Source organism: Labrus bergylta, chromosome 13, assembly GCF_963930695.1.
Source record: "Labrus bergylta chromosome 13, fLabBer1.1, whole genome shotgun sequence".
NCBI lineage: Eukaryota > Metazoa > Chordata > Actinopteri > Labriformes > Labridae > Labrus > Labrus bergylta.
Window position 1 is genome coordinate 4,593,520 of NC_089207.1, and position 27,500 is coordinate 4,621,019.

The following is a 27,500-nucleotide window of genomic DNA, read 5'->3' on the forward strand; positions in this document are numbered from 1 at the left end:
CCTGCTTTGAAGATGTGGGGTGTAATAAAGTCGTATCTATCGCCATCATCCCGCTGCGCTGCCAGCCGTCTGTGGGATTTCATCAGATAGACATGCCCGAGGCACAGATATCTAAAAAACAAACGAGGAAGCCTGATGGAGGCAGGAGGAGGAGGAGGAGGGGGGGGCGCGAGGTGTGTGCCATCATTACTGCGATGCTTAATCAATCTTCCGATAGGCCAGAGTGAGGTCAGGAAACTAAAGAGAGATTTAGATTCATATCACGTCGAGGAAGTTCATCTAACATGCACGCAGCACAGCTATGTTGCTTTTGGACGCAGGATTAACAAACGGGGAAGTAAATGTCTGAAACAGATCCGGTGCGTAAGAGCTGATGTAATATCAGTTTCATCTGCCAGACAATTAGGCGTAGTGTAGTAAAAAAAAAAAAAAATAATCATAATGTAAGATGTGTTGTTTTGTCCGCCTCTGTGCGGGGGGGGGGGGGGGGGGGGGGGGGGGACAGCGCAGGAGGTCGTCACATCTCTGCGGGGAAGTGATCCGTGCGCTCCAGACCTCGTCGAAACTAAAAGCTTTGTGGAGCGCTGAGAGACAGAGAGACAGAGAGAGAGAGAGAGAGAGAGAAATACAGAGGAGGGAGGAGGCAGGGAGGGGAGGGCGGCTCTCCCGTTTCATCGCGAGGTCCCGGGAGGCCAGCACGGAGCATAGCTTCAATCAAACCGTGACGTCTCCTCCGGGAGCTGCGCAGCGCCTGGAAAACCGATCTCTCCTCGGCTCTCCTGCCGTGCCTCCGCTTTTTGTTCACACGCAGCAGCAGCAGCAGCAGCAGCAGCAGCAGCGAGCGCAGCGCCGGCAGCGAAGAGTCTGTTGTTTTTTATATCCAGGCGTAAAGCGAGAGAGAGGAGAGGGGGGGGGGGGGGGAACAAGCGCGACAACAATAAGACAGACCTCGTGCCTCCGAATGGATTTAACCAGCAAACCAGCGTTTATTTAAGACGGCTTCTTCCCTGCGTATAATCCAACACAGATTAGATTTAATATGCAAAAACCGTCTCGTGGTTTTATTGACGTGCTCTCTCTTGTCTGCGCGTAATATTCCCCGCGTGCTCCCCCATTGATTAGAAAAGCGGGGGGGGGGGGGGAAACAGCAGGTTAATGAGTTTAGAATGGAAGTGATGCGATTGTCCCCCGCGTGCACGCTGCTGACACCCCACGGAGCCTTCTGCGCTGACACATCCACTGTCACACATCACTCAGCATGACAACAGGGGCCCAGCAGGCACGAGGCATGATGTGTACTTCAGGTGCACCCCCCCCCCCCCCTCTTCAATGTGAACACGTTTGTGAACTCTTAACTGGACATTTCTTCACAAAACTCTGCGTAAAAGTGGGATTTTTAATGCTTTCAATGTAAGTTTGTGTAACTTAGGAGACAGAATGCTGAATTCAAAGTAAACATTTTGAAAGCAATTTCTTTTAAAATAATTATAATAAAAGACATACGCTGTAATAGAAGCCCCTGTTTTGTTTGGAGATCACCCATAAACATCACTTTGACACATCACAGGCCTGGGCAATAAAACACTGTTTTTGGAAGAAGTGTGAAGTCCTCTCACACGAAAAAAAAAAAAGGGGAGAGAGAGAAAATAAATCAAGTGTGTCAATCTCTGGTAAGCAGCCCTCCTCCCCCTCCCCCTCCCCCCCTCTCTGTTCCAACACCTGGAAAACAGATCAGCCCTGCACTGACATCACAGCGCGCAGTGGAAAAATGATGCGCAAAAACAGTCCAACGGGGCACCCTATAAATAAACTCTGCCCACACAAAATGTGAAGCATTTGTTCAACGCTTCCACAACATGCAGCACGGGGGGGAGGGGGGGGGGCGCTTTATTGGACATGAAAAGGCCCCCTTTTTGAATAGGCCTATATCTTTGCAACTGAGTAATAGCAAGAGAGGGGGCATTTAGGGGGGTGACGACCACACTATTCAACAAATGACCTCCACTTGATTAGTCAGGGAGGAATCCACGAGACGTTATCGATAAAGCAACAATCTCACTATGTTTGGCACGAGAAGAAGACAACCAAACCTAAACATCTGGACCTTGACATCCAGCTACAATCCACCAAAACGTACTAAAAGTAAGGGATTACTAAAGAATGGTAATCTCAGCGTGTTGCTTGGACAGTTTGCTAATTAGCTCTCGCGTGGATAATTGTTCCTAAAGCTCATGAGTGATTATTTTAAACAGCCTTCCAAGAAACTCCATATCTCCTATGTGTTTGGAATCTCTTTTTTTATATATATTTCATCTTAAATGTAGCCTATAACAACTGTGCGTTTTTCATCTCCATACCAATGGAGACCGGGGTTTCATTTAAATACAATTAATCTTTTATTCTGCAGCAAATCCCCCCCCCCCCCCCCCTGAAGTAGCCTCCACCACCCACCCTCCCCACCACCTTTTAATCCCCCTTGCTCTCCCCTCCCGTGAAAAGAGTCCCAACACGAGGTCTCGCATACAACGCCAAACCTGCTCTGCGCGATATTACGAGATTCTCTTCTTCTACTGTATATCCTGCGCAGATTGCCTGCCGGGGCTGAAGTGCGCTTTTAGTAGCTGCTCCCCTCACTAAGCTCGTCAATGAGCTGGAGCCAGCCAATATGAGGCACATCGATCGTCCTAAGAGAGCGTCCCCTAATTAGTGCCTGTGTGGCTCCAGGACAGACGGCGGGAGGAGGGGAGGAAAACTCCCGCGATATGAGCCGATCTCTCCAGCGATGGAAAAGTGACAAAAAGGAGATTTAAAAGTACCCGGTTAGAAGCTGCTTTGCCGATCGTGACTTTCAGGGTACACAACCCTTGGAAGAAGCTTTGACAATCGTTAGGAACGAGGATTCTCTTTGAAACGCATCCAAAACGGCTTCCAGCACGTATTTCAATCAAACAGCAACTTTATGAGAAGTGGTCGCCCAACACTGGTGCAAGTCGAGGATGACCGTATAAGGGAGTCAACAACTAAGTGTTTCAAACTTGAGATTGGTAGAATAGAAAGAAGTGGATTAGATGAAAGATGTGTCCATTCGCAAAAGCCATCCAATCAAAGAAGAAATCATACAAACATAAAAAGTACACGCTCCAACTATTTCGAAAACACCAAAGAGAGCATCCCGTCTCGGTGCAGGGAGGTCTAAAGTGGCGCTACATGGATCCTCCGTTCGCAAAGGATTTTCCCCAAGCAATGCAAGGACGAGTCACACGGCGTGCGTGCAAGAGAGAAGACAACAGACTGCAGAGCAAGAGCAAAGTCAGAGCGGAGAGAACACCTGCAAGACATGAAGCGAGAGCGAGACGGCCTGCGTGTGTGCGTGTGTGTGTGTGTGTGTGTGTGTGTGTGTGTGTGTGTCGGTGTGTGTGTGTGTGTGAGAGAGAGAGATTTGTTTGGCACGATGCCAGAGCGGTTTCCATCAACTAGACAGGAAGGTGAGCGGTGTAGCCCCCCCCCCCCCCCCAACACACACACACACACACACACAAACACACACCTTTTCCCAACACTACCTTTGGGGCTGATGAGCCGACTGATCAACGTCTTCTCTGTCCAAACAATCCCCCCCTACCCCCGAACACACACACACACACACACACACACACACACACAGCTGTCACACACACACACACACACACCCCGGGGATGCCCTCCAACTGAACTGAACCGTGTATAAGCGGAGCAGCACCGCTCGCTTCCCTTTGGCAGGGCGAGGCTGAATTCCGTAACCTTGTTTAGCGCAGAAGCTCCGTGTGCGCGCACACACACGCGCGCGCACACACACACCCACCCCTTCGCCCCACAGGCGCTCTCACTCACACTCACACACACACACACACACTTCGTCACTCAGCAGAGTGCGAAAAGCCTGAATATTCACCGTCGAGCACGGCGCCGCTTTCAAGTCCGCTAATCTCTGGGACGTCCTTCTCCTCCTCCGCCGCCCGCCTGACAGGACAGTTGTTAAAAAATAAAAAAATAAAAAAATAAAAAAGAGGCCAAGCTCACGGTCGGATCATTTATGAGTGTGCGCGTGTGTTATTTATCAAGCACATGCCACTGCCCCGCCGAAACGCACAAAGACCACCCTATGCGCTATTCTTAGAAGTGGCCGATCCTTTCTCGGTCTCTTGCGCACAACACCGGGCAACACCGTTTAGATTTAACCTCCACGAGAAGACGATGTTTGATCCAACACACACACACACACACAGTTTGGAAACAAAGCTTCAAAGCATCTTGACTTTTTTTTTTTTTTTTTTTTTTACAGTAGACTTGTTCTGACAAAAAAAACAAAAAGCAGTGTTCTACCATCACAAGAGAATTCCACATCGCAGTGACAAGTGAAGTCAAAAAAATAAAAAGTACATTTTCCTGTGACATTGATTGTCTCACCTGGTTAATTGCCAATAGTTCCAGCCGTCGTCCGTGCGCTTCAACTCAACGCCTTTTCCTGCTTTTCCAAGTTAACTGGGAGGACAGCGAGTCGTGCGTATACGTAGACTAACCCGGTTACGGTCCTGCTCGCTGGAGACAATCCCGACCGGAGGAGGGGGGGGGGGGGGGGGGAGAAAAAAAAAACAACCAAAAGTGTCTAACAGGTTATCCACTTGTCACGAAACAAAACAAGTCGAACATAAAATCTCTCGCTTTCTTGTTCTAATGTCTACAGGAAACTCTCATCCATTAGCCTTTTATTTCAAACGGACTTTTTCCTGCTGCTGCAAATGTCACTTGTGTTGCCATAAAGCAACAAAAAAAAAAAAAGATCCTGCTCGGAGGGAAGAAGAAAAAAAACAAACGTCCGGAGAGAGAGAGAGAGAGAGAGAGAGAAATCCCACAAAAAGAAAAATCCGTTATGGTCCTTTAAAGTCGTGGGAGCCTCTTGTGCCCGTGCGGCCCGGGCCCCCCTCACAAGGATACAGGTGGCGAGGTCGTCGGACTCGCGGAGAAATTAATTCAGCTCTGCCGTACCTCGCAGCAGCGCCATGTTGGGTTTCAGCGGAGCACGCCGTTGCTCGGAAAAAAAAGCCCCCTCTCTCTCCCGCTCTCCCGTCACTACATGTCCTCTCTCCGTCCCCCCGATTCCGTGTCTGGGAAAGGTTTGCTGAAGGTTAATCCGTGGAGCTTTCTGTCCCGCGTTTTTCTTTCTCTTCTGAGCGGAGAGAGAGAGAACACAAACCCCGGATCGCACCGAGGACGCGCGGAGCTGTACGGGGAGTGCCGCACAGAATGGATGAACGCTGCCGAGACCGAGCGACTCGCTCCACTCCCACTCGCGCAGACTCTACCCAGAAGGCCAGTCGGGAGACCGCAATTACCATAAGCCTCAAGCGCACGGCACTGGCTGCGCGCGCACGCACACACTGAGACACACTCGAACAAGAGTGAAACACACACACACACACACACACACACATAAACACACACACACACACACACACACATAAACACACACACAAGCTCCGCTGAAAGTCCAATTCAGGGAACAGGCGAGGTTTTATCAGCGGAAAAACGGCAGAAGACACATTGAAGATGTTGATGCCTCAACAGTTCAGCAAACATTTAGAAGATTTTTGATAATTATAAGTTAGAATTGAGGACAACGAACCACACGCAGATACGCACACACACACATATAGAAATAAAAGAAAACGTTTTAACACACAAATATCTTGTAGCTTATGGAGAATGTAAAGGCTTATTCAAAAAAATGTGGTGTCTGTCTTATAAAACTGGTGATATCCATGTTGTTTTTGTCCTTGATTGCATGCACATTTGGGCTTTTTCAGAGATTTAAACTTCGAAAAAGAAAATCCCAATTTAGTGTCAGGTTGTTGTGATTTCCAATCAAAGAGCAAAAGGTAATTTTGTTTAGAACAAGGCAGAGAGAGACAGCGAGAGAGGGGGGGAGAGAGAGAGAGAGAGAGAGAGAGGGGGGAGAGAGAGAGAGAGAGAGAGAGGGGGGGGGGGGGGGGAGAGGCAGCTCAAGGCTGGGGCACATCTGTTGAGGCTCCCATGTCAAGTGAAGGAGGAGGAGGCTATGAATATCAAGCCGCCCGAGGTGTGTGTGTGTGTGTGTGCATCATGTGCCTGCATGTGTGTGTGTGTGTGTGTGTGTGTGTGTGTGTGTGTGTGTGTGTGTGTGTGTGTGGAGGAGAGGAAGAGTAGGAGAAAAGCAAGCAGACAGGCAAAAAAGACAGAAAAACAGACAGCAAAGTAGGAGTAGGAAAAAGGAGCAGGACATGGAAATGGAAGGTCTGGCTGTGTTTGCGTGCAGCTGTTGAAAGTGGGAGTTAAAGCACACAGTCATATACAAGCAAGCACACAAAGAACTCACACATGGATGCATGAAAAAGCAAAGCTTGTTTTTTTGGGGGGAAATTGTCCAACATTTTTTTAGGGGCAAATGCGCAAAAGAAGTCAGATAGGTTCTGTCAGATGAGGAGTGAAAGAGCACCATTAGAGAGCAAACACCTCAATGAGACATCAGTTAAAAAGCCCTCGTCCGGACCTACATGTATCCAAGGGTGACTTGCAGGGCGTGTGTCACAGCCAAGAAAGCTGTGGAGGACACAGCCTGGTTAATCTCAGGCTGGCTAGTCTAAGCTCGAAGCTTGGTTCCTGCACTAAATAAAGCTAAACTCACAATTTATAGTTTGTATTAAAGTACTTTCATGTCTCGTTGTTTGACTCCTGATAGCACAAAAGGCCATTCTTTCTCACCAGTTTAACTCTTCACATATCACAGAGGGCATTTTCCGGACAATCGGGTCCTACATTGTCCAGGCATGCCCTTTCACACATGTAGCTCACAGCTGGAGACTGTCCTTGTGAGGCTTGTTCTTAAATCCTTCAAGTGCTCTGTTTTGTTTAGGTAAGCGGAATTGCCTGGGCAGTAGGTGGGTGGGTGGGGGGGGGGGGTCTTGGTGTTTCTGTCTTAATATCACTACAACATGTATATTTCCGCAAAACAAACACGAGTAGAAAACACAATAAAATCAAGCAGTAAGGAGAATAAAGCAGCGAAACTCTGCCCAGCAGGAACGGCTTCAACAACACGCTATCTCCCTCACTGGGAATTTTCCAGATTATTACCTGCTGTTTTCAAACATCAGCTCATGCAGACTTTATTTGAACTTCATATTAAAGGTGCTGGGCTGAAAAAGGATTCTTTAAGTCCTGGTCAAGAGTTTTGGCTTTTGGGTTCCCACTTCAGTGGTATTGGGGGCATTTTCAGAAGTGCACTGCATGTATGAAAACAGCGTAAGGTCATCTGCAAAAAGTTACACGTTTGGAGCTCTCTTGGATGGCAAGGCACTACATTGACGAGATCAAATGTGTCCCTCAGATGCTCTAATGAAATTGTCAAGCAAATTTTGATTAATCTTTAAAATGTAGGCCTACTTGAAACAATTTCTAAATGACAGAAAAGTCATCGACGTGGGGAAAGGGGAATTTAGGTTCTCATAAAACTGTTGAATTTTTCTTTTTACATCAGGCAGTTTTAGACCTGTGCAACCCAAATGAGTTAAATTTGGTACATGCGTTATCGCATCCAATCAAACTTATAAACTCCTTTCCAACAAGCAAAAATCTCCTCAAGTGAGTGCAAAACTTTGTTTGTTAAGAATGTAAGGAGTTAGACTCAGGTTGTCTTCTATAAAGCTTTTCTAATGCAACACTTTTCAATGTGAAAACATGATTAGTGGCAGCTGTTCTTCTTCATAGTGACATTAATAAAATTAGAATGGTTTGATCGCAAAGCCATCAGACACGATGTAATCCTAAATTAAAGTAGCTGAGAACGGCTGAATGAAGTCAGGTTGGTATTTTAAATATTGAAAGTGTTATGGATAAGTTACAGCATATCTCTATTTAAGAAAAAGCTAAAGACCCAGCTCTTTCATGAATACCTACTAACTTAATGATGATGGTCTCCATATTATAGATGATGATGATGGTAATGACGATGGTTTTTGTTTGATAAAGACGACTTATAAGATGGTTTCTATACTGATTAGAGCTCTCAAGAACTGCCCTCAATGTTGTGCTTTGCCTCTGGTCACTTCCTGTCAGCACCTGTGTGTCCAATCAGACTCAAAGCTGATCGTTTGCTCTTACTGACATTGTTCCCTTTTTTCTAGATCCTTGCTTGTGTTGTTCTTACTCTCTGATGTACGTCGCTTTGGAGAAAAGCGTCTGCTCAGTGAATTGTAGAAAAGTGGGTGGATGCCCAAAAGGGAGATTATTTATTGGTTTGTCTTTTAACTATTGGGGGCTGTTGATTTTCCTTAGGAATGGTGAAGCATTATCAGTTTTTGTAATTCCATGTGCTTATGTGGTTGTACATGGTTAAAGATGGGGATCAATGAAGTTTAAGTAGAAGAGAGAAAATATGTGCTTCCATTATAACCAGCAGGCTGCTCTGATCCGTGAATGAACTGAGCTGTAGATCAGGAGATGGAACGGGTTGTCCAAAGGAAAGAAGCACTTTGGCTGCATGGTCAAAAGACATCGGTATCATTTGACATGCGCAACAAAAACAGATGAATGCTTATACAAATTAATATTCATATATTACGATGTTTTGTCTAATTCCATAAATAATGTAAACGTTCAAAGTCAAGAGGTATCCAAAAGAGTTGGTGGTATAATGAGCTTCATCAAGTGGCTCAGGACATGTCAAGATCATGACGGTTAACAGATGAGACTCTAGATTGTAATTTTGTTACCCACAGTGACCACGTGAAGAAAATTGAACGGCATGAATGAACAAAGAGAAGGCAACACAACCACATGTGAAAAACTGCACTCCCTGGACCAGCGTACCTCTCTGCATTCAAAACAGTTCCTGTGTTTGCTTTTGCTTACATGTCCTTTATATTGCCAACATGTATGTCCCTAGGAAGTGTACTACCATCTTTAGCCTTGGCAGTGTGCAGTCATACTCTACAAATGTGGCACCATATGTCCCATTCACTGCCTCTGCCCAGATTTTTGCAGGTAGGATCCAACCTGGCAACCCTGCACTACCAAAAACCCCTACTGGTGTAAATACAGGACAAAGTGGGTTTTAGAAGGATCCAGGTCCACTTATTAAAATAATATTTCCTTTTGTCTGAAAAGGTGCCACATTTTAACTTCTAAACCACACAAATGCAGGACACATTAACCCAGAACTTCCACCGGATACGTGTTTGCATTGCGTGTCCGCTCCGGTCCGTCAACACCCGCAGGCTGCGTTCTCAGTGCGCAGCATCGGACGGCACACGCAGGACACACAACGGAAAACTCTCACCCCGAAGCAGAAAACAACAGACTCGTGGGTGCACACGTCACACGCGAGTAATAACCACGTGTAAAGGTCAGATGGGTGTTGGATGGTGAGAGACGAGAGGAAGCACAGCGCACGACATCGGGGGCTTCCTCCTCTCCTCCTCCTCCTGCTCCTGCTCTGACTCACAGCCCCATCACTCACTGGAAAACTGGATTAGGATGAATATTGCTCCGGGGATCCGCAGGGCAAACTGACTTTCTTGCGCTCAGAAAAAAAAACGGGCAGAAAAAAAAACACATAGGCTGAAAAAAGGCGCACAAAAAAACAGGTCTGGATAGCGAAAGCACGTCAGTTTTTTTTTATGGCTGCACTTTTACGACTGTGTGTGAACTTTGTGGTTGAAAAAGGCAGCCTTAGAACAGCATGCGCCCTTGGAAACGCTCGTGTTGGATAACGGTGGCGAAAAGAGACGTGTTTAAATGTGCGAACATGTCCTCTAACTGTCACTTGAAGTCTCGTCTGGGACTCGTGAATGGGTGTTTCTCTAATAAAGCAAAAAAAAAATCCGTGGACCAAAACGTAGAAGGAGCCGCACTCTGGGAGGTCATGGTGATCCAACCATCTGCTGTTGCAATCAGACACTGACACACACACACACACACGTATTCAGGGCAAGTTCACGTGCACACACAAATATACACACACCTTCAGCACACATTTAGTCAAATACACACGCGCTGCCCTCAAAACACAGACACACACTTAACGACTGACACACATTTTTAGAAAGGGTTGCCTGCCAGCGAAGAAGCAAGCACACACGTTGCTTTCTCTCTCTCTCTCTCTCTCTCTCTCTCTCACACACACACACACACACACACACACACACAACGCGTGCACTCTCGGGCTCAGATTGCAGGAAGCTCTTTGCACGCAGCTCAGTCCACAGCAGCCGGTACTAATCAGCGCAATCCACCTGCAGATCGTTATGGATCGCTTACTGCAACACACACACACACACACATACACACACACACACACACACACACACACACACACACACACACACACACAACGTGCCCGAACAGTCACTTGCACGCACATGCTCGAACGAGTGCAATCAATAGATCTCATACTTGAACAAACAGCTTTGCAAACTTTTCATGATGAATGAGTCATGGACGTTACTTTAGAAGATAACCAGGACTTATTATTTTAATATTCATGATAAGAAATGACGACCGCACATATAGGAGCATGTCAATATCTTATTTAAGATCAATTTTATAATCTGAACGTGCAGCCTCAAGAACTATAAGGTTCATCCAAGGACTTCAAAAGCTCTGAATTTCCTCCCAGTATCGCACAAACACAAAATAACACGCACGCGAACGAGCACGCGCGGGAGGGGGGGGAGGAGGAGGAGCACGCTCATGCCCCCCTACCCCCCCACCACCGGTGTTGTAGGGCTAACCGGTTCCCCACAGGCGCGCCACGCTGCGTTAGCGCGGCCTCACCGGGGATAATTACAGCCTGGCGCGGCAGGGCGAGCGTGGCCGCGAGCCAAACACTGCTGCTGCTGCTGCTGCTGAGAGAGAGAGAGAGAGAGAGAGAGACACACAGAGAGAGAGAGAGAGAGACAGAGAGAGAGAAGAGGAAGAGAGAGAGAGAGAGAGAAGAGGAAGAGAGATTATTGGAGCAGCGAGAGACCTACAGATTAAGCCCTAATCAATAGGCTGCTAAATTCATCGATGCAATCAATCAGTAGGCTTGTGACATAGAATAACCAATGCGATCAATCACACTTGTCTCAGTCCGACCTTGGGGGATCATAAGCGACGATTACTTCTTTCCAAAAAACGCACAAGCAGAAATGTCGTTTTTCTTTTTTTTTTTTTTTAAAGGGAGAATAAAGATTAAAAACCTTCAAACGAACCTTATCTGAGAGGAAGGAGAAGCGGTGGCGGCTCTCAGCGCAGCACAAGAAAGATCTCCCCCCCCTCCTCCTCCTCCTCCTTCTCCTCCTCCTCCTCCTCCTCCCCCTCCTTCTCTCTCGTCTGTCGGCCTCTGTCGAGTTCCGCTCATAACCTCGCCACCCACCCTCCCAGTTCCCCGCCTCTCCCTGCTTTCCACACACACACACACACACACACACACACACACACACACACACACACACACACACACACACACACACACACACACACACACACACACACACACACACACACACACACACACACACACACTTACACACATACACGCAAGCAGAGCGAGCGAGGGAGACACACACCCTCCTCTTTATAGCTCTCTCGCTCTGACACGCACCCACAAGCATGCACAGCCTTGCACGCACACACACACACACACACACGCTGACACACACACACACGCCGATGACACACAGGCAGGCAGCGTCAATAAAAAGCCCAGCGCTGTGAGAGGCCGCCGGCACTCCACTCCCCCCTCCTGCCACTGCGATTAGCGGAGGCTGGCTGGCTGGGGAGAGGCGCCCCTCTGTTATCTGGGGCGGTGGCAGCCTGTGTGTGTGTGTGCGTGCGTGCGTGCGTGTGTGTGTGTGTTGAGAGAGTGAGAGAAAGAGAGAGGGAGAGCGGAGGGTAGAGGGAGAGATTAGTTTAACTCTTTCGGGGCCGGATCATAGCGCAGGAAAAGCTCCGCTCACTGCTGCTGCACTCGCTCAGAAAGAAGCAGAAGCAGCACCACGGCCTGAGACGAGGCAGTATGAAGACACAGAGGGATAATTAACGCCACAATAAAGACGAGATATACGAACGTAGGAAGAGTCATAGACAGTGTGGGCGTTCTTTGTTCACTATTTGAGAATTTCACACATAAAACATGTTCTTTGTAAGGGTGATTTTTTTTCAGAACACATTTTCAAAAATGTGGGATAGTGTATCGATCAGTGGATTGCGTTTTATTCACATAATTACATTTTTTAAATAAAAAGTAAAATTAGTCAGAGATTCACATTCTCCTTACCTTTTTGAAGGGATGTTTAGCTCTTCAGTAAGTGTTTGGTTGGACAGTATAACTTGCCACCAGACAAGTGTCACTTTGGGTTTTTGGGTGACAGTGATTTGCATTGAACAGTCAAAAGAAATAGTTGCACTGAATTTAACCATCACAGTGACTGAAAATGAGATTTCGATTGTGATTATGAAACAAAGTTCAATTCTGGTGAATTGATAACCTACCGTTTTTTTTTTTTAAACCAAGTTTGGTTGTTGACTGAAACTTCAAGTCGGTGGGGGTTTCCGCAAGGGGAATTTGCTTGATGAATTGTGTGTTGTATTAGTAAAAAGGCTCTGAATGTATAGGTGAATGACAGCTTCTCATGAACAAAAAGATTTATAATATATAGGCAATAACTAAGAAAGAGGAACATTTGCAAGACATGTTAATTTTTGTGTCATTTCAGATTTTAGCTCATTAAATCAGGGGCAGCAATGGTCACCTTATGACTTAGTTGAAACTCACAGTTGGGATAAATTCAAATGACACACATGCTGCATGTCATGCTGTTCTTAGACAGGCCTTGAAACAAATTATTTGATCTACTCTGAAGTCATTTAAGGTCTTTGGAAACAACAACATTATGAGAAAACCTCTGAACACTGATGCTTTCGGCAGAATAGTGTAGCCAATTTCTTTATTTTAATGAATACAGAAGCAGTTTAAAGTGAATGCGTTTGAGCAGTTGTATAACTTTTACATTTGTTGTTCATGCAGTTAACTTTTACAGTATCTGTTGTGTTCTACTGAAATGCAAGATAAACATGTTTGTTTAAACCTTGGGGTGAAAATAAAACTGGTACTGAGCATAGCTTCAAATGTCATTAGTTATCTTTACTGATAATGAAATTTGAGACAATTTAATCTAGAGCCCAGGTTTTTGATTAGAAAATGACAGTTTGTTCAGAAATATACATGCAGTGCTGCTGAATTGGGAGATCCAAAGTGACAAACAAACCAGAAGAAGGATTTTGCCAGTGAGCTGAAGTTATGACAACTCAGCTAGCAGCCCACAATGACCAGCTTAAGACCGTCAAACAATGCTTTGACTTATTAGCAGATCTGTTTAAGTTGGGGAGTAAGACCTCTGCAGATATTTCAGTTCCTTTAAAAAAAGAAACTAAAAACATGCTATAAACCCCAAGAACTGAGCTGGCAACAGCTCAGCTAGCAGCCCCCTCCTGACTTCACGTGTCCGCTGTTCAAATGACATTGAAGAAATACTTATTTAAAATATGAAATTACTTTATTAAGTGCGTTTACCTGTTTCCAGTTTATATTTTCATTTGTTTTGGAGACATCTGTAGATGACCTTCAGAACCAAGAACACTGGAGGGTCATTTTGAGACTCAGTTTTTCAGGTTTACATTCTGACTTGCTCTTTGGTAACTGATGAAGCTAAAGACAAAATGTGAGACTCAACAGAGAAAATGAATGCACAAAACAAACAAGAAGAAGGATTTTGCCAGTGAGCTGAAGTTATGACAACTCAGCTAGCAGCCCCCAATGACCAGCTTAAGACCGTCAAACAATGCTTTGACTTATTAGCAGATCTGTTTAAGTTGGGGGGTAAGACCTCTGCAGATATTTCAGTTCCTTTAAAAAAAGAAACTTATAAATGATGTCAGGTGAACAATCCTAAACTAAAAACATGCTATAAGCCCCAAGAACCAAGCTGGGAACAGCTCAGCTAGCAGCCCCTCCTGACTTCACGTTTCCGCTGTTCAAACAACATTGAAGAAATACTTATTTAAAATGTGAAACTACTTTATTAAGTGCGTTTACCTGTTTCCAGTTTATATCTTCATTTGTTTTGGAGACATGTAGACATCTGCAGATGACCTCCAGAACCAAGAACACTGGAGGGTCATTTTGAGACTCAGTTTTTCAGGTTTACAGTCTGACTTGCTCTTTGGTAACTGATGAAGCTAAAGACAAAAAGTGAGATTCAACAGAGAAAATGCAGTTAACTTTGTGTCTTCTAGACACATTTTTAATGAGCAGCCGAAACATTAAGAACAATAAACTTAAAATTACTGTAAAAATATTGAGGCTTATGTTTCTAACAGAATAAACTTATTGTGTTTTCTAAGTTTCAAAAGTGCAATTTCACACGCATGTACAACTTCAGTTCATAATCAACAGCCTAAAGCGATGCTATAGCTAATTGAAACATTTGCTGTTTAAGAGCCCCACACACACACACACACACACACACACACACACACACACACACACACACACACACATGCATTTTCAAGTCAATTATTTATACTTTAAAGGCATCACTCATGCAGCCTGTAATCTCCCCATTAACCTTTCTGCAGCCTTATATTTTACTGTAAGCGGCGGGTGAGCTCCAGTTTAGCAGAATCTCCCTCCACCACAGTAAATACTGCTGCGGCTCTAATAAACAGATACGAGGAGGCTCCCCGGTGGAGGCTGCGCAGCTCCAGAGCGACAAAAAAACAACAACAACAAAAAAACACACACAGCTCTCAGGCCTGCAGCCTCGCGCTCGCTCCGAGCTGACAGAGCACGAGCTTGTTTTTCACCGTCTGAGCTGCTGTTCCTGTCGCCTCTCTCTCTCTCTCTCTCTTATCTCTCCCTCCCTCTTCCCTCACCTCTCTCTTTTTTTCCGTGCGTCACAGCTAGGTCATGGCCGGACTCCAGCAATGGCTCTGGTTTCGCGCACACACTCAGACACCGGGAGCACACAAACACAGATCTGACAAATGATAGGGTGGCGAGGCGAGGCGAGTTAATAGTAGGCAGCGCGCCTGCCGACATGCCCGTGGGCCGCGGGTGTTAAATTGTATCCAATTACGATATGAGGAGGGGGTGGGGGTGGGTGGGGGTAATAATTCTTCTTGCGTGACAGGGAGCTTCGCTTATTTCCCGTGCTCTTTATGCGGAAGGGGGGGGGGGGGGTGCGGGGCTCGGTGCGTTCAAGAGGCTGTTGTGGGAGAGCCGCTGAGGTGTGAGGAGGAAAAAGTGTGTGTGTTTTTTTTTGGAGGAGGACATGGAGCGCATATTTCATTAATCAAAATCCAGTTAACCAGATTTGGAGACACGGAAAACGGGGCAAGCAGGGTCCGAGCAATAATTAATATCCATTATTTAAGCAGCCACGGTGTAAAGATGTCTTAAGGCACAACACGCACACACACGCACACACACGCACACACACATTAAACGGACACACGTTTCGCAGGAGGCAGATGAGGGAATGAGGGATTGCATCAATGTGAAAATGAAATAAACACGCCCAGTCTCAGCTTTGTTATGAAATGTCTCTGCTGCTCATTTATTTGATGGAGTGTACAGTCAAGTCAAAACAGCAGCAGTGCCAAAAGAGGGGCATGGCACAGCTCAAGTGTGTGTGTATATGTGTGTGTGTGTGTAATAGTGTTTGGGCTCTTGTGAATAGCAAACCAAAGTTGCACTCGGGTGTTATTGACGCCCCCCAGAAGAAAAGTTCAACACCTGAAGTGTAAAAAAGGGTCAAGTCTCAAGTGTCAGATCATTACTTCAGAGGAAGAAAAAAAGGCGACAGCGTTTATGAACACCTAGATCTGTGCAAAAAAAAAAAAAAACCCAAATGCACTGAGGTTGACCATAAAAAAGAACTTTATCATTCTGCCTATCGTCACACCTCAGCTTGGTCCCCACAGTGCCAAACACGAGGGCCGTGAGATGATGAACACTGAAGGCTGTTGCTATGCCGTGGCCCACTACCTACCTACCTACCTACCTACCTACCTACCTACCTACCTACCTACCTACCTACCTACCTACCTACCTACCTACCTACCTACCTACCGCACGTGTGTCATCTTTTCCTGAACCTGTTGTGACGAGATAAATAATGTGTGTTTGCATATATGCGTGTGTGTGTGTGTGTGTGTGTGGGGGAGTGTGTATCTGATTAGTAACATTATCTTTTAGTTCGTTCGGTCATTCTTAAGGCTCAATGTATTGAATCAGGCTCTGCTCGGCAGTAACTTGAGAGCAGCAGGTTTTTTTTTGGACCAAGAGAAGCTTTTTTCCCATCATAATCCAAGTCCAAGGCACGTACAAAAATAGAGCATACATTTAAATATATAGAGTACATCGATCTGTTATAAATACAGTATAACAAACAAATGCAGTATTGTCATAAAAAAATACAAAAAGAAAAATATTTCAAAAGGAATACTTGTGCGAAAGTTTTCAACAACATCAAATGTAAAGACGATAAAGAGGAAATAAATACTGCCTGAGGAAGGAGAGAATTACTGCGCTGCACTTAACACTCGTGGTCTGAAATGTATTTGTCCTTCAGAGTCTTCTTCACCGTCTTTAAAAAACCCCCTCCCCTATCTTCACTGTATGCCACCTACCCCATTATACAGCAAGAGAAAGTATTCAGTACGCCGACCAATCTCAGTATAAATGCTTTCTCATCACAGGCAAAAAGGTGCTTTTTTTTTTTTAACAAAAGGCCTGCTTTCCATTGCACCCCCTGCAGAGAAGTGAAAAAGGTAATTACTGCAAATGCTAAACTAACACCTTGTTGCGAATGCCTTTCAGCATTCTTTTTTGTTTTTCTTACTTAGTCTGTTTTTTGTTTTTTTTGCAATATGCCAAAACGTTGCAGAAATGCAGGAGTCGAGAAGACGGCCCTGCGCAACAGGAAATCATTTTAGGATCTTTACGATGCCTTTAACATAGGAGGATCTTTAGATCTGCTCCTCTGTGGTGGTAGTATTGCAGGGAGAACTCCTCTGCTCAGTATGTGTGTGTGTGTCTTTAGGATATTAAATAGTAAAGGATGGGGATTAATAATAGAACCTGACAGCTCATCTCCAGCTTCTATCTGTCTCACTGTCCCCCCAATCTTCCCTCCTCTTCCCTCCCTACCTCTCGGTTTCTAATCCGCTGCGTCTCTCTCCGTAGCTCTGACCCTCCTCCATGCTGCTTTTGTCTCTCTCTCTCTCTCTCTCTCTCCCTCCTGCTCCTCTCTCTCTCTCTCTCTCAGGGCCCTCTGTCTTTCAGGGTCATGTCAGGGGAGTAGAAGAGCACGTTGGTGTCATCGTCGTCGTCATCGCTGAGGTCAACCAGGTCAGCCTGCGTGTAGCGCACCGCCCCAGGGTGGTACTCTCCGATCCGAGTCCTGTCACACAGCCGCGACTGCAGAGCCAGCTAGAACACAAGACACGGAGAGGGCTGAAATTAACACACACTCTTTGAGCTGGTTTGAAAGACTGTATCACACTATGCTGGCTTTGGTTTGAAAATGCACATTTTTCTCTCCATTCTGTTGATCCACCTACACTTAGCTGGTGTTTTACACTCTTCAAAACTCTCTCCAGAGTTGATAAATGTGAAAACATTTGCAGCGTGTTTACTCCACATTCAGAAATTTTGCACCAGAGGCTCATTGTGAACTTCAAAATATCATCCCGATGACGACGCCTACTATAAAATAAGACCGGACAAATAACAGCTCCAAACGTGAACGAGTTGAGAAGTGTTTGACTTTATGCCGAGCCGATGTCCCCCGACAGACGAGAACAACAAGCTGGAAAACAACCAATCACGAGTGTTTGTTTCCGATTCCCTCGAGGAAACAGGAGCACGGTTGCTTTCATTTTCTACTCCACGCTCAACGACATGAAAGTCTCGTGCTTGAAACGAAAAAAAAGCAGGACGAGCTGATTGACACGTTCAACGGCACCCAACGTGATACAACTTTAAGGAACTGCTGGGACTTTAATTAGAAAAAAGGATGTGTGGAAATACACTGCATGAACATAAAGACTTTGTCATGCAGCAGTAGAGGAAGAAGACGCTCAGTATGTCATCGACACGCTAAATGTGAACAAGCCTCAGGGTTGTATGAAGCATGAGCGCATGGCTATTTGACATAGATTGGGGGGCATTTGTCAGACCAATTCTATACTGGCTATGCAATTTTCCAACCCACTTAATGACGTGATGGGCTCAGTTTGATCTTCCCACCCTAGCGCCTCACTTCCACAGTGTTGTGAGGCTCTTCTCCACTCGGCCCCCGACATAATTTGGGGTTTCAACAGGCAAAAGATGCAGATAATACCTGTACTCTTTTCTAATATCACCTTAGCTGATGTTCCAGGGAAGCTGAGCTGATGCGGTGATGGGAAAACACTGCAGACCACCGATTGGTCAAACAAAATCAACACTTGCACAAAAGGAACACCATGAACTTGGAAGATTATTGCGGCATCAGTGGCGGTCACATTGTAAAAAAAATTAAGCGATCTTAAGTTCCTATAGCTTACATCTTTGTTACATAACTTAAAACATTCAGTGGACGACGTTGTGTAGCGGTCCTGCCTGTGTTTGTGTCACACCAAAAAGACAAAAACAGGCTACACACATTGATGTGACGCTACGTTAGGTACCCTGAATCTGTGTAGAGTTGAATAAAGCCAGCACCATGTTCTGAGAAAATGCACCTGGATTTATTTCCATTATCTGCACAATTATTGCCGTTTTTTTTTTGTGTGTGACTGCACTATAAAGCAGCAACATCATTATCCCAATATTTAGACATTGTACCAGTTGTACAGTAGAGCTGGATATCTCTTCGACAGCCTTCTTTTTCACTACGACTTTAAAACACTTTTCATTTCCAAATTTGTACAACAGGTAAACCATGGCAGTTTAAAACTACCCAACCTGAACATTTATGAAAGACAAAAGAGAAAATGTTACTCTCATTTATATTGCGTGAACTGGGCATTAAGGCTCGGTCAATCGTGCTGAAACCTGGTATGGCTACAAGGCATCAGAATGATATAAATGTAACTGATCTATGACATCGTCTTATTCTGTATTGATCGCAGGCTCCTGATTTCCACTGAATCAAAAAACGAGTTGTGGCAGGTTTTAGATGACAGCATAAACTTATGATATATCATAAAATAAATCAAACAGTAAAGCAAACACTGAATATAAACTGATTAAAACAAAGTGCAGGTGATCAAAGAGAGCCAGAAGGAGGAAAAGGTTTAAAGTTTAACTAGGTAGAGTGAGCAGAGTATCAAGGTGCTCCTTAATGCATGACGGCTGTTTTGCTAAGTTTTGACGTTGACTGGCTGAAATAGGACGGTGAAGAAAAGATCTTTTACAAAAACAACCTGAAAACACTTGTATAGACACACAAACAGCATCGTTAAAAACAGTTTGGCTTAGCGGAGCTGCAGTGTAAGACTTCTGTGATTTGAGGATTGGGAGCAGCTTCCCCGCTTCCTTGCATGCAAACTCGCATACACACTGAAAAAAAAAAAAAAAAAGAGTGGTGAGCTCATTGCAGAGCCACGGGGCGGTTCAGCTGTACGGCTAGAATGCAGATCAATATCCAGGGAAGGAAAGAGAGTGAGAGCAGGAGGGAGAAAGAGAAGCGCACAGGTGGGAGGGAGCATGCAACACAAAGGAGAGCGGCAGAAATCACGTAAGGGAGATAAATTCCGGAGATGCTGTAACAAGGTGCCGGGGACAGAGGAGGCAGGGAGAGAGACACACATACAGTACAGAGCGGTGGAGATATGCAGAAGAGAGAGAGAGAGAGAGAGAGAGAGGCCCAGACGAGATGGAAGAGATACAAAAACAGAGGATGAGATAAAGTAGGAGATACCGGGAAGAGAGGTGGCAGAACATTTAATTGCACAAGAAACCAGAAATCTGAATATGCAGGCAATTAGAGAGCAGGTTTATGTACACTGAAGTTACCGAATTATTGTCAAATCCTTGGCTACTATACTTGCAGAATGCAGAAGAGGCGATAGTGCAAGTTTTACTTTCTCTCAGAGGCCGAAGCCTTGACTTTAGCTTCAACTGAACATTAGAAAAAAAAACATTTAAATCACTGGTTTGACTTAGATGGTTTTGGTATTAAGATCAGTTTTTCAAGTCAATTAAAAAGACGCTCTTGCTTCAGTACACCTTAGGCACAGCTGTTCACTTGTGTTTCAGTCTACCAGGCAGTTTGAATCCTGACTGACAATTAAGCCAACAGCTCTCAAGAAACGTCACAAATGGATGAAACAGAGGAAATTAAATTTCCAAGATATATTTTTGGGCTTTTAATGCCTTCATGTAGAGGACAGGACATCGGACAGTGTAAAAAAAAAAAAACGAGGGGAGAGAGAATGGGGAACAACAAGCGGGAAAAGGATCCACAAGTTGGACCCCAACCAGGGCCTGAACGACCACGGCCTCCATACTGTACATGGGGCGCACGCACTAACCGGCAATTAATTGGATCATTTGAAAACGTTATCTTCAAACATCTTCTAAGTCTTCTGCCCGAGAGATGTATCAATGAAGAGACAGTTTTTCAATGCCAATTTCATTTTTCTTTACAAACACAAATTCATGTACTTTGGAGACAGAGTGTCTATTTATATCTAACATGGAGTTTAAATTAACTGATTTCTTGGTGGTATTTTTGTGGAAATTCCATTTTTTTTTCCAATGTTTGGAGCGAGAATGTGAAGGGCGGGGGGGGGGAATCAATATTGAGAATCAATAGGTTAACAGAACTTGAAAATAATGCAGCTGTTTTAATTGTTTCCAAAGAACGACTTTAAAACATACATTACAGCTACCTGAATCTCACCACCAAATTTGTGGGCCCATTTTTAAATCCTGCAACTCGACAAAACTAGACCTGTTTGAACTCTTTCTCCAGAGTTGTCTGTAAAAACTTTGCCACCCGTTTCAAGGCTGGTGAGGCAGCTCTTTTGTAATCACACAAGACAAATCAATTAATTCAACATCGACTCAACCACAGGTTTAAAAGTCTGACAATCTGATTCTTCCCCCCCGTTAGATATTATGGAAAGAGCTGCAGCCCCCTGCCATCACTCTGTTCAACCTCAGTAAGTTACACTGTTGTTAGGGGCGACCTGTATTTGTTTAAACTGGGCAGAAGTAGCGCTGGATTGCTTTAATAGTCCAGCTGATTCTCAGGAGAGTTCAGTATTTATAGGGAGTTTGTTTCTAGGATTTCAAGGCAGATTTATGACCATTTTTGCTTTGGCGCAAGACAACAACAGACATCCTTGGAAAATGTAAGTCACACTGAATTTAAGAATATGAGTATGAGTCTTTGTGTGTTCAGATCTGACGGAGATCCAACTGTGAGAAGACTAGCCGGAGTATGTCAATTGGCAAGCATGAGCTGCAACTGCTGACCGCGTTGATAAGCAGAGGGGTAAAAAAAATCAAACGTAACCACAATATTTAACCTCTTATTGGTGCTGTATCTTTGTTTCAACTCTCACCCGCTGACAGATGGAAAACCTTTGGACTAGATCAGACCAACTTAACATGCTGCAGTGTGTGAGTTGGCCTGTTTGTCACTGAGTTGTATGGTGCAGTGAAACTTTCATCTTACAAAAACCTGCTTTTGCAGTTATAAAACCCCAAAATGCCTCCAATTATTTGTCTAATTTGGAGATGTCAACAATCCACAATTATTGAACGACAAACCCATTTCACTTTGGATTTAGAATCCAAAAATGTTTTTTTTCTGTGCATCATTCAGAGTCATAGAAAACAAGGATCCTGATTGTAGATCTTGCCCTCTTTTGTTGCTTTCCCATTGGATAGTTGATTCTATACCCGGCGAGTTGTGTGAGGAGGGACTGACAAATCTCTCAACTTACATTACGGCATAAGAGCGTTGCATTTAGAGAGAACCGGGTACAATCAGAGCCAATCCTTCTAAATGCATTTTAAACGCACCGCAGGCGAACAGCGAGAGAAACAAACCAACAGATAAGAGAAGAGAGAGAGCGGGCGGGCGGGAGAGAGTCATTGAGCGAGCTGCTTTAGGATGGGTGGGGGTTGGGTGTCTGGTACGAAAGCGCAGATTTGTTTAGTAGAGGGAGGAACGTTTTGACGCTGTAACAATCCCTCCTCCCCCCCCACCCCCCTCAACCCCCCTTCTCCCCCCTCTCTCCCCTGCCAATCTCACACCTGATGTGTGGGAGCTGCTGGGAGTCGCATGCCAAGATGAATAACAACCGGCTGTTAGTCACGATAGAGCACGAACACACACGCCGCCCATCTCTCTCTCTCGCTCTCTCTCTCTCTCTCTCTCTCTCTCTCTCTCTCTCGCTCTCTCTCTCTCTCTCTCTCTCTCTCTCTCGCTGTCTGACACACATAAACAGCATTTTCTCCGTGATTTACGAACACATTGAGATTCCATTTCACTCCTCCGTCTCTCTGTGTCTCCCTCTCTCGACTCAACACAGTGAAACGTTGACATTTGGGTTGAAGGTCATACCACACATTCCACTCGTCCACATTGTCCTCGTGACCCATTATCAGTCTGCATGGTGATACCGAGTAGGTGACAATGTGTGTGTGTGTGTGTTTGTGTTCGTGCGGACTAAGACCACAGAGAATTTTTTTTTTTTTTTTTTGTGTGCCTGCGGTTCAATATCGGCTCCGTCTCATATCCGCACATACTGTCAATGTTTGCAGATTGAGACAAATCTGTGGAGAACCGTATTGATCGTGGGGTTTATTGAAATGCAGCCAATGAGGATTGTGGTTTAAATGTAAAAACATAATTTCTCTGGTAATTTTGTCCTCATCAAAATTCTCTAAAAGCTCAATTTGTGGAACAAGATAAAGAAAAAGTCAGTGTTTAGTGATTTTATTGCGTGAACATGGGGATCTTTTTGGTATCATAAAGACGCTTGTTGCCTGTGTAGAGAATGTGTGAACACCTGTGACAGATGGTACGTGTCGATTTGGAAAGTTAAGTGGACTTAATTACAAATTCTGGAGTGATCGTTTCTAACTAGCAAGAAGGCTAAAAGCTTTTGGTTTAAAAATAGAGCGTTGGATGAGTTCATAGGTTAATTCACCTCTTCTTTTCTGAAAGCGTAGACCAAAAACATTTGTCAATATTCAAAATGTGTTGCACAAGGTTAAGCCATCAGCAACGGGATAGTCCATTGCCAATGGCTGACAATCATCCACAAGAAGCCCATTATCGCTGTAACATAAAGTTTTAAACTCTGTCCTCTGTGGAACATTTTAGACTAATGTGTTCAAGAAGTTTGAATATTTGAAAAAAATAAAGAATAAAAAATATTTTTGGGGCAATTACACTGATGATAATCTTCCATCAAACTCTAAAACTTGTGTCCTTATGCTTACTAGCATTTCATCAATATATAAAAGAGTTAGCTGTGAGATGTAATCCACAAAGGTTCACTGACGATATTTGGATGATTTTTGTTTAGTTTGGATGTTTTCTTTTACATTGAGTCGGTTAGACCTCTCCCAGAGACGGTCTCTGATGGTGTCTGCGCACTAATGTAGACCAAATGATTGCTAATTTGTAGAGCAATATAGAGTCTGAAATAGAATGGTCAGTGTTAGCAGTGTTTACATCCTCACTTGATTTGTGTAACAGCTTTAGAAAGACAGATTTAGAAATGACCCTGATGAAGGTTATGATGAGATGAAACGCGTTGGTCTGCCACACATTTGAACTTTTCCTATAGCCATGAACTAATCAGGGCGTTTTAAATTTTGTAACACAACAGAGAGCCTTGGATATCGTTTTGAGTTTGCCAACTACTTCACTCACACCAATCAACCCAGAACCACCGGGCGTGCGTCCCCGCGCCGGTGACCGCAACCTGGTTGATCCTGCCAGTAGCACAAGCTTGTCTCAAAGATGAATCCATGCAAGTCCAAGTACACACGGCCGGTACAGTGAAACTGAGAATGGCTCATTAAATCAGTTATCGACTGATATTTGAACTTACTCACTCAAGCGACAAACACATCAACAGTTTTCATAATAATTACACGATTTTGCGTTTGCTATTTTTTTTTAGATGACGTCCTTGAAAGGCCTCGTCACTCAATGCGTTTCCGCTTATGCTGACAACTGACAAACTCTCTCACCCAAACACAGTCAAAACATTCAACAACACATCAAGGTCGCACGGACCTGAGAAACATGAAAGACTGATAACTTTTCACTTAAAGCACGCCGGTGTAGACTTCAGCCAAATCTGACCCTGACAAGGGGAAAAGGAAAGATCAACAGCAGGCTGCGTTTGTCAGTCTGTGGTTTATTAGGCCCTTTTTTCAGACAAAGGACAAAGTGTTATTGCTGGCTGCATCCTTTCTGTTAAAGTAACAGCTTTTTAGCTACGCTGTCAATGTGGCTGCAGAGATGGAAAGGGCAGTCAGTGAGTGGGTCCACTTCCATGATCTACACTAAAATAACTCAACAACTGTTGGATGGATTTCCTTTAAGTTCTTTGGCATTTATGTCCCCTAGAAGATGAATCCCAACAGTAATGGATCCCCTGTGTTTCTATGCAGCGCCCTCTTGAGGCTGACTTCTTTGATCAGACTACAACACCTGGACTACCATCAGATGGGTTTAACAGTCAAGTTCAACTCCAGATGACTTGTAACCTTTGACTTTTCATCGAGGCAGGATTTCTTTCAGTCCAGTAATAAGGTTTATGAATAAATATTTACAAAAAGAATAACCTATAAGCATCAGGTGTATTCTGTGCTTAGTGCAGAGTAACAAAAGTTAGAATGGCAACACACTAAAAGTAAGTAGGTAATAGCAGCCCTTCACTGTGAGCATGCCGACGTGCTCACGATTACATTCAGCGGTGCAGTAGTACAGATTCACAAAGCAGCTAGTGTGGCTCTGATGATAGAAAAGATGTGTGGCACCTGACCTGACCCTAAAACAATCTATTTTTGTAGTGCGGGTTTGGGTGAGCTCGATGATACTCTGTTGGGACTCGTCCGTTTTCGAGCAGAAGAATTGTAGTTATTGTCACAAACTCTCAATACTTTCAATAAAACAGATGAACAGTTCACTTAAATAAGTTCCTGAAGTCAGGCAGTAACAGATTCATATTTGATGAACACAATGAAGTTGTTGTTTGAGAATTTGATCTGAGTTTTGAATGTTTTTTTTTTAGCATTGGATAAACTAATTTGAATAAAGCTAAGGTTGAGTTGTGTGTATGCAAATTTAAATATGACAAAGGGTGCTCTAACTTGCAGCAGCAGTTCTTCATCATGCAATGAAGAAACTGGTCTGGTCTTCTGATTCGGGGAGTTTGTGTGGAAACATCTCCATGAATAAAATGATCTCTTATGGAAATGTGATCAGAAAAATGCCTAAAAAGAAGCTCTATTGCAAGCACAGTTGTTTGTTGATTTGATTGTCTTGGATGGTGTTAGATGTTTGTGTGTGCAGCTGTTGTACCTGCATGCCAGTAGGGCTCAGCAGGCTCCACCAATCTCTATCCAGACCGAAGACGAAGGCGTTGGCCAACCCATGGAGCGGTGCTGACAGGACATGCAACAGGGTGAGAGGGAAGGAGGGATCCTTTGGGTAGAAGGCGTTATGGAGCCTGTTGGAAGGAGAGAGAGAGAGAAACAGACAGAGGTGTTGAGTTCATCCGTAAAAAAAAGTTGTAAATAAAGAGACAACCTGCAGGAGCGCTTCAGGGGGCGAGGATGAAGTAATTGAAGGAGAAGTCGCGGGGAGCAGAAAGACAGCAGCAGGAGAGGAAGGTAAAGACGGAGAGAGTGAGAGGTTGATGGACAGAGAAGCACAAAAGAAGGAGAAAGAGAAGGAGAGGACAAGTGAGTGGCAGAGTGAGAGACAGGATGAGAACGAGAGGTAATGAGAGCGAGCGGTGGAGGCAGAGAGAAAGAGGGAGAGGAAAAGGGGGGGAGGGGGAGGGGAGGGGGGGGGACGAGAGAGGGAGTGAGCTTTATATCAGCGTTTAAGAGCCCATTAGGCAGCGTGAGACGGCTGGGCTGACACATTCTTGGCTGCCGCCTCGACAGCACGCAGCACTTTACAAGGACAGGGAGAAGTGTAGCGCTCAACTCCCTTCCTCTCTCTCCTTCCCTCCCCCTTTTTTCTCCTTTCAGTTTCCTGCTTCTTCATCTCTTCACCGCCTTATCTTCTCCTTCTTTTCACTCCATGCACGTTTCAAGACAAGCTGCCTCCCCTCTTCCTCTGATATCGCTCCCGTTTCTTTTGCATTCATCCGTCTGGATATCTCATTTTTATCTTGGGGGTGGTCCTCGCTTCTTTCCTTTTTTTTCAATTCCCCTCCCTCCCGTCTATCTCTCCAGGAGCCTGGGGCATAGGGGGGTGGGGGGGGGGTGGCGGTGGTGGTGGTGGTGGTGGGGGTCCTGAGATTGTGTGGCGCGGCTGCAAACTAATGGCTGCCCCTGAGAATGATGCTGCTCAACCATTAACCCTGGATTAACCCTGTATTAGCGCTGCTCGTCAGGTTAGCCCGCCGCTAATGTCTTTTATTGATCTATTAGCAGGAAGAATCAAACCATGCACGGCTCGCAGCGCGTTCCACGTGTGCGGCGTCCCTCGGTTTCGGTGCGCGACGTGAACTAAGTGGCCTCTGTGGTTGACCTCAGGGTTGGTTGGGGGGAGGGGGGGGGGGGTCATCCTCAAGATGTTTGTACCCCGGAGGGAAAGGAGATACAAAAAGCAAACCATTTGTGGGGAAGAGCCACCAGTGTGTTGTGATTAGGAGCAGTTACTGGAGCCAACACGCTCACTCGTCTCCTTGATACGTTTCCAGTGTGTTTAAATGATGCCCCTTGTTGTAGAACACTTTAGTACAGCCTCCCAATTGTGATTTAAACTCTCCTCTCCATTAATCACTTCACAACAATGTTCTCAATAGTGTGACAAACAAGTCAAGCAACCACAGTGACACCAGTCACACTCCCACTAATAAAAGCACCTGCATCGCAAATGTTTCTGGTGCCTACAGCGGCAGGAGGCTTTTCTTAATCTTCTTCCATCTAACCAACAGAACTGCATTAGAAAAAAGTGAGTTCAATCCCAGGAACATATTGTAATGGCTGTCCCTAAAGTCTGTAAAGCCGTTTCTCCTTTTGGAGTGAGTTGCAAAACGTGCTTTGAGTCTTCAGGAGCCGGTCTCAAGAGATGCTTACAAATGAGATTCTTCATGACTTGGACACAAAATATCTAATTGTTCACACTGTTGCTGACATTTCCAACGATGAATCATGTTTTCCATTAGAATATCTTTGG

The 27,500-nt window shown here is 44.8% G+C and overlaps 2 protein-coding genes across 3 annotated transcripts in view; both read right to left on the bottom strand.

The window, feature by feature from the left end:
- Nucleotides 1-5,335, bottom strand: part of bcor (BCL6 corepressor) — a 33,472-nt gene extending 28,137 nt beyond the window's left edge. For both annotated transcript variants that reach the window (XM_065962604.1, XM_065962603.1), the window contains exon 1: nucleotides 4,447-5,335. The gene's annotated coding sequence lies outside the window, so the exon portion shown is untranslated. The remainder of the gene's footprint in view (nucleotides 1-4,446) is intronic.
- Nucleotides 5,336-15,641: 10,306 nt separating this feature from the next.
- The window catches only part of si:dkey-100n23.5, a 36,337-nt gene continuing 24,478 nt past the window's right edge, over nucleotides 15,642-27,500 (bottom strand). The window contains exons 7-8 of the mRNA XM_065962307.1: nucleotides 25,668-25,854; nucleotides 15,642-17,551 (exon numbers count right to left, since the gene is read on the bottom strand). Coding sequence (XP_065818379.1) covers nucleotides 17,384-17,551; nucleotides 25,668-25,854 — 355 coding nt within the window. The 3' untranslated portion in view covers nucleotides 15,642-17,383. The remainder of the gene's footprint in view (nucleotides 17,552-25,667; nucleotides 25,855-27,500) is intronic.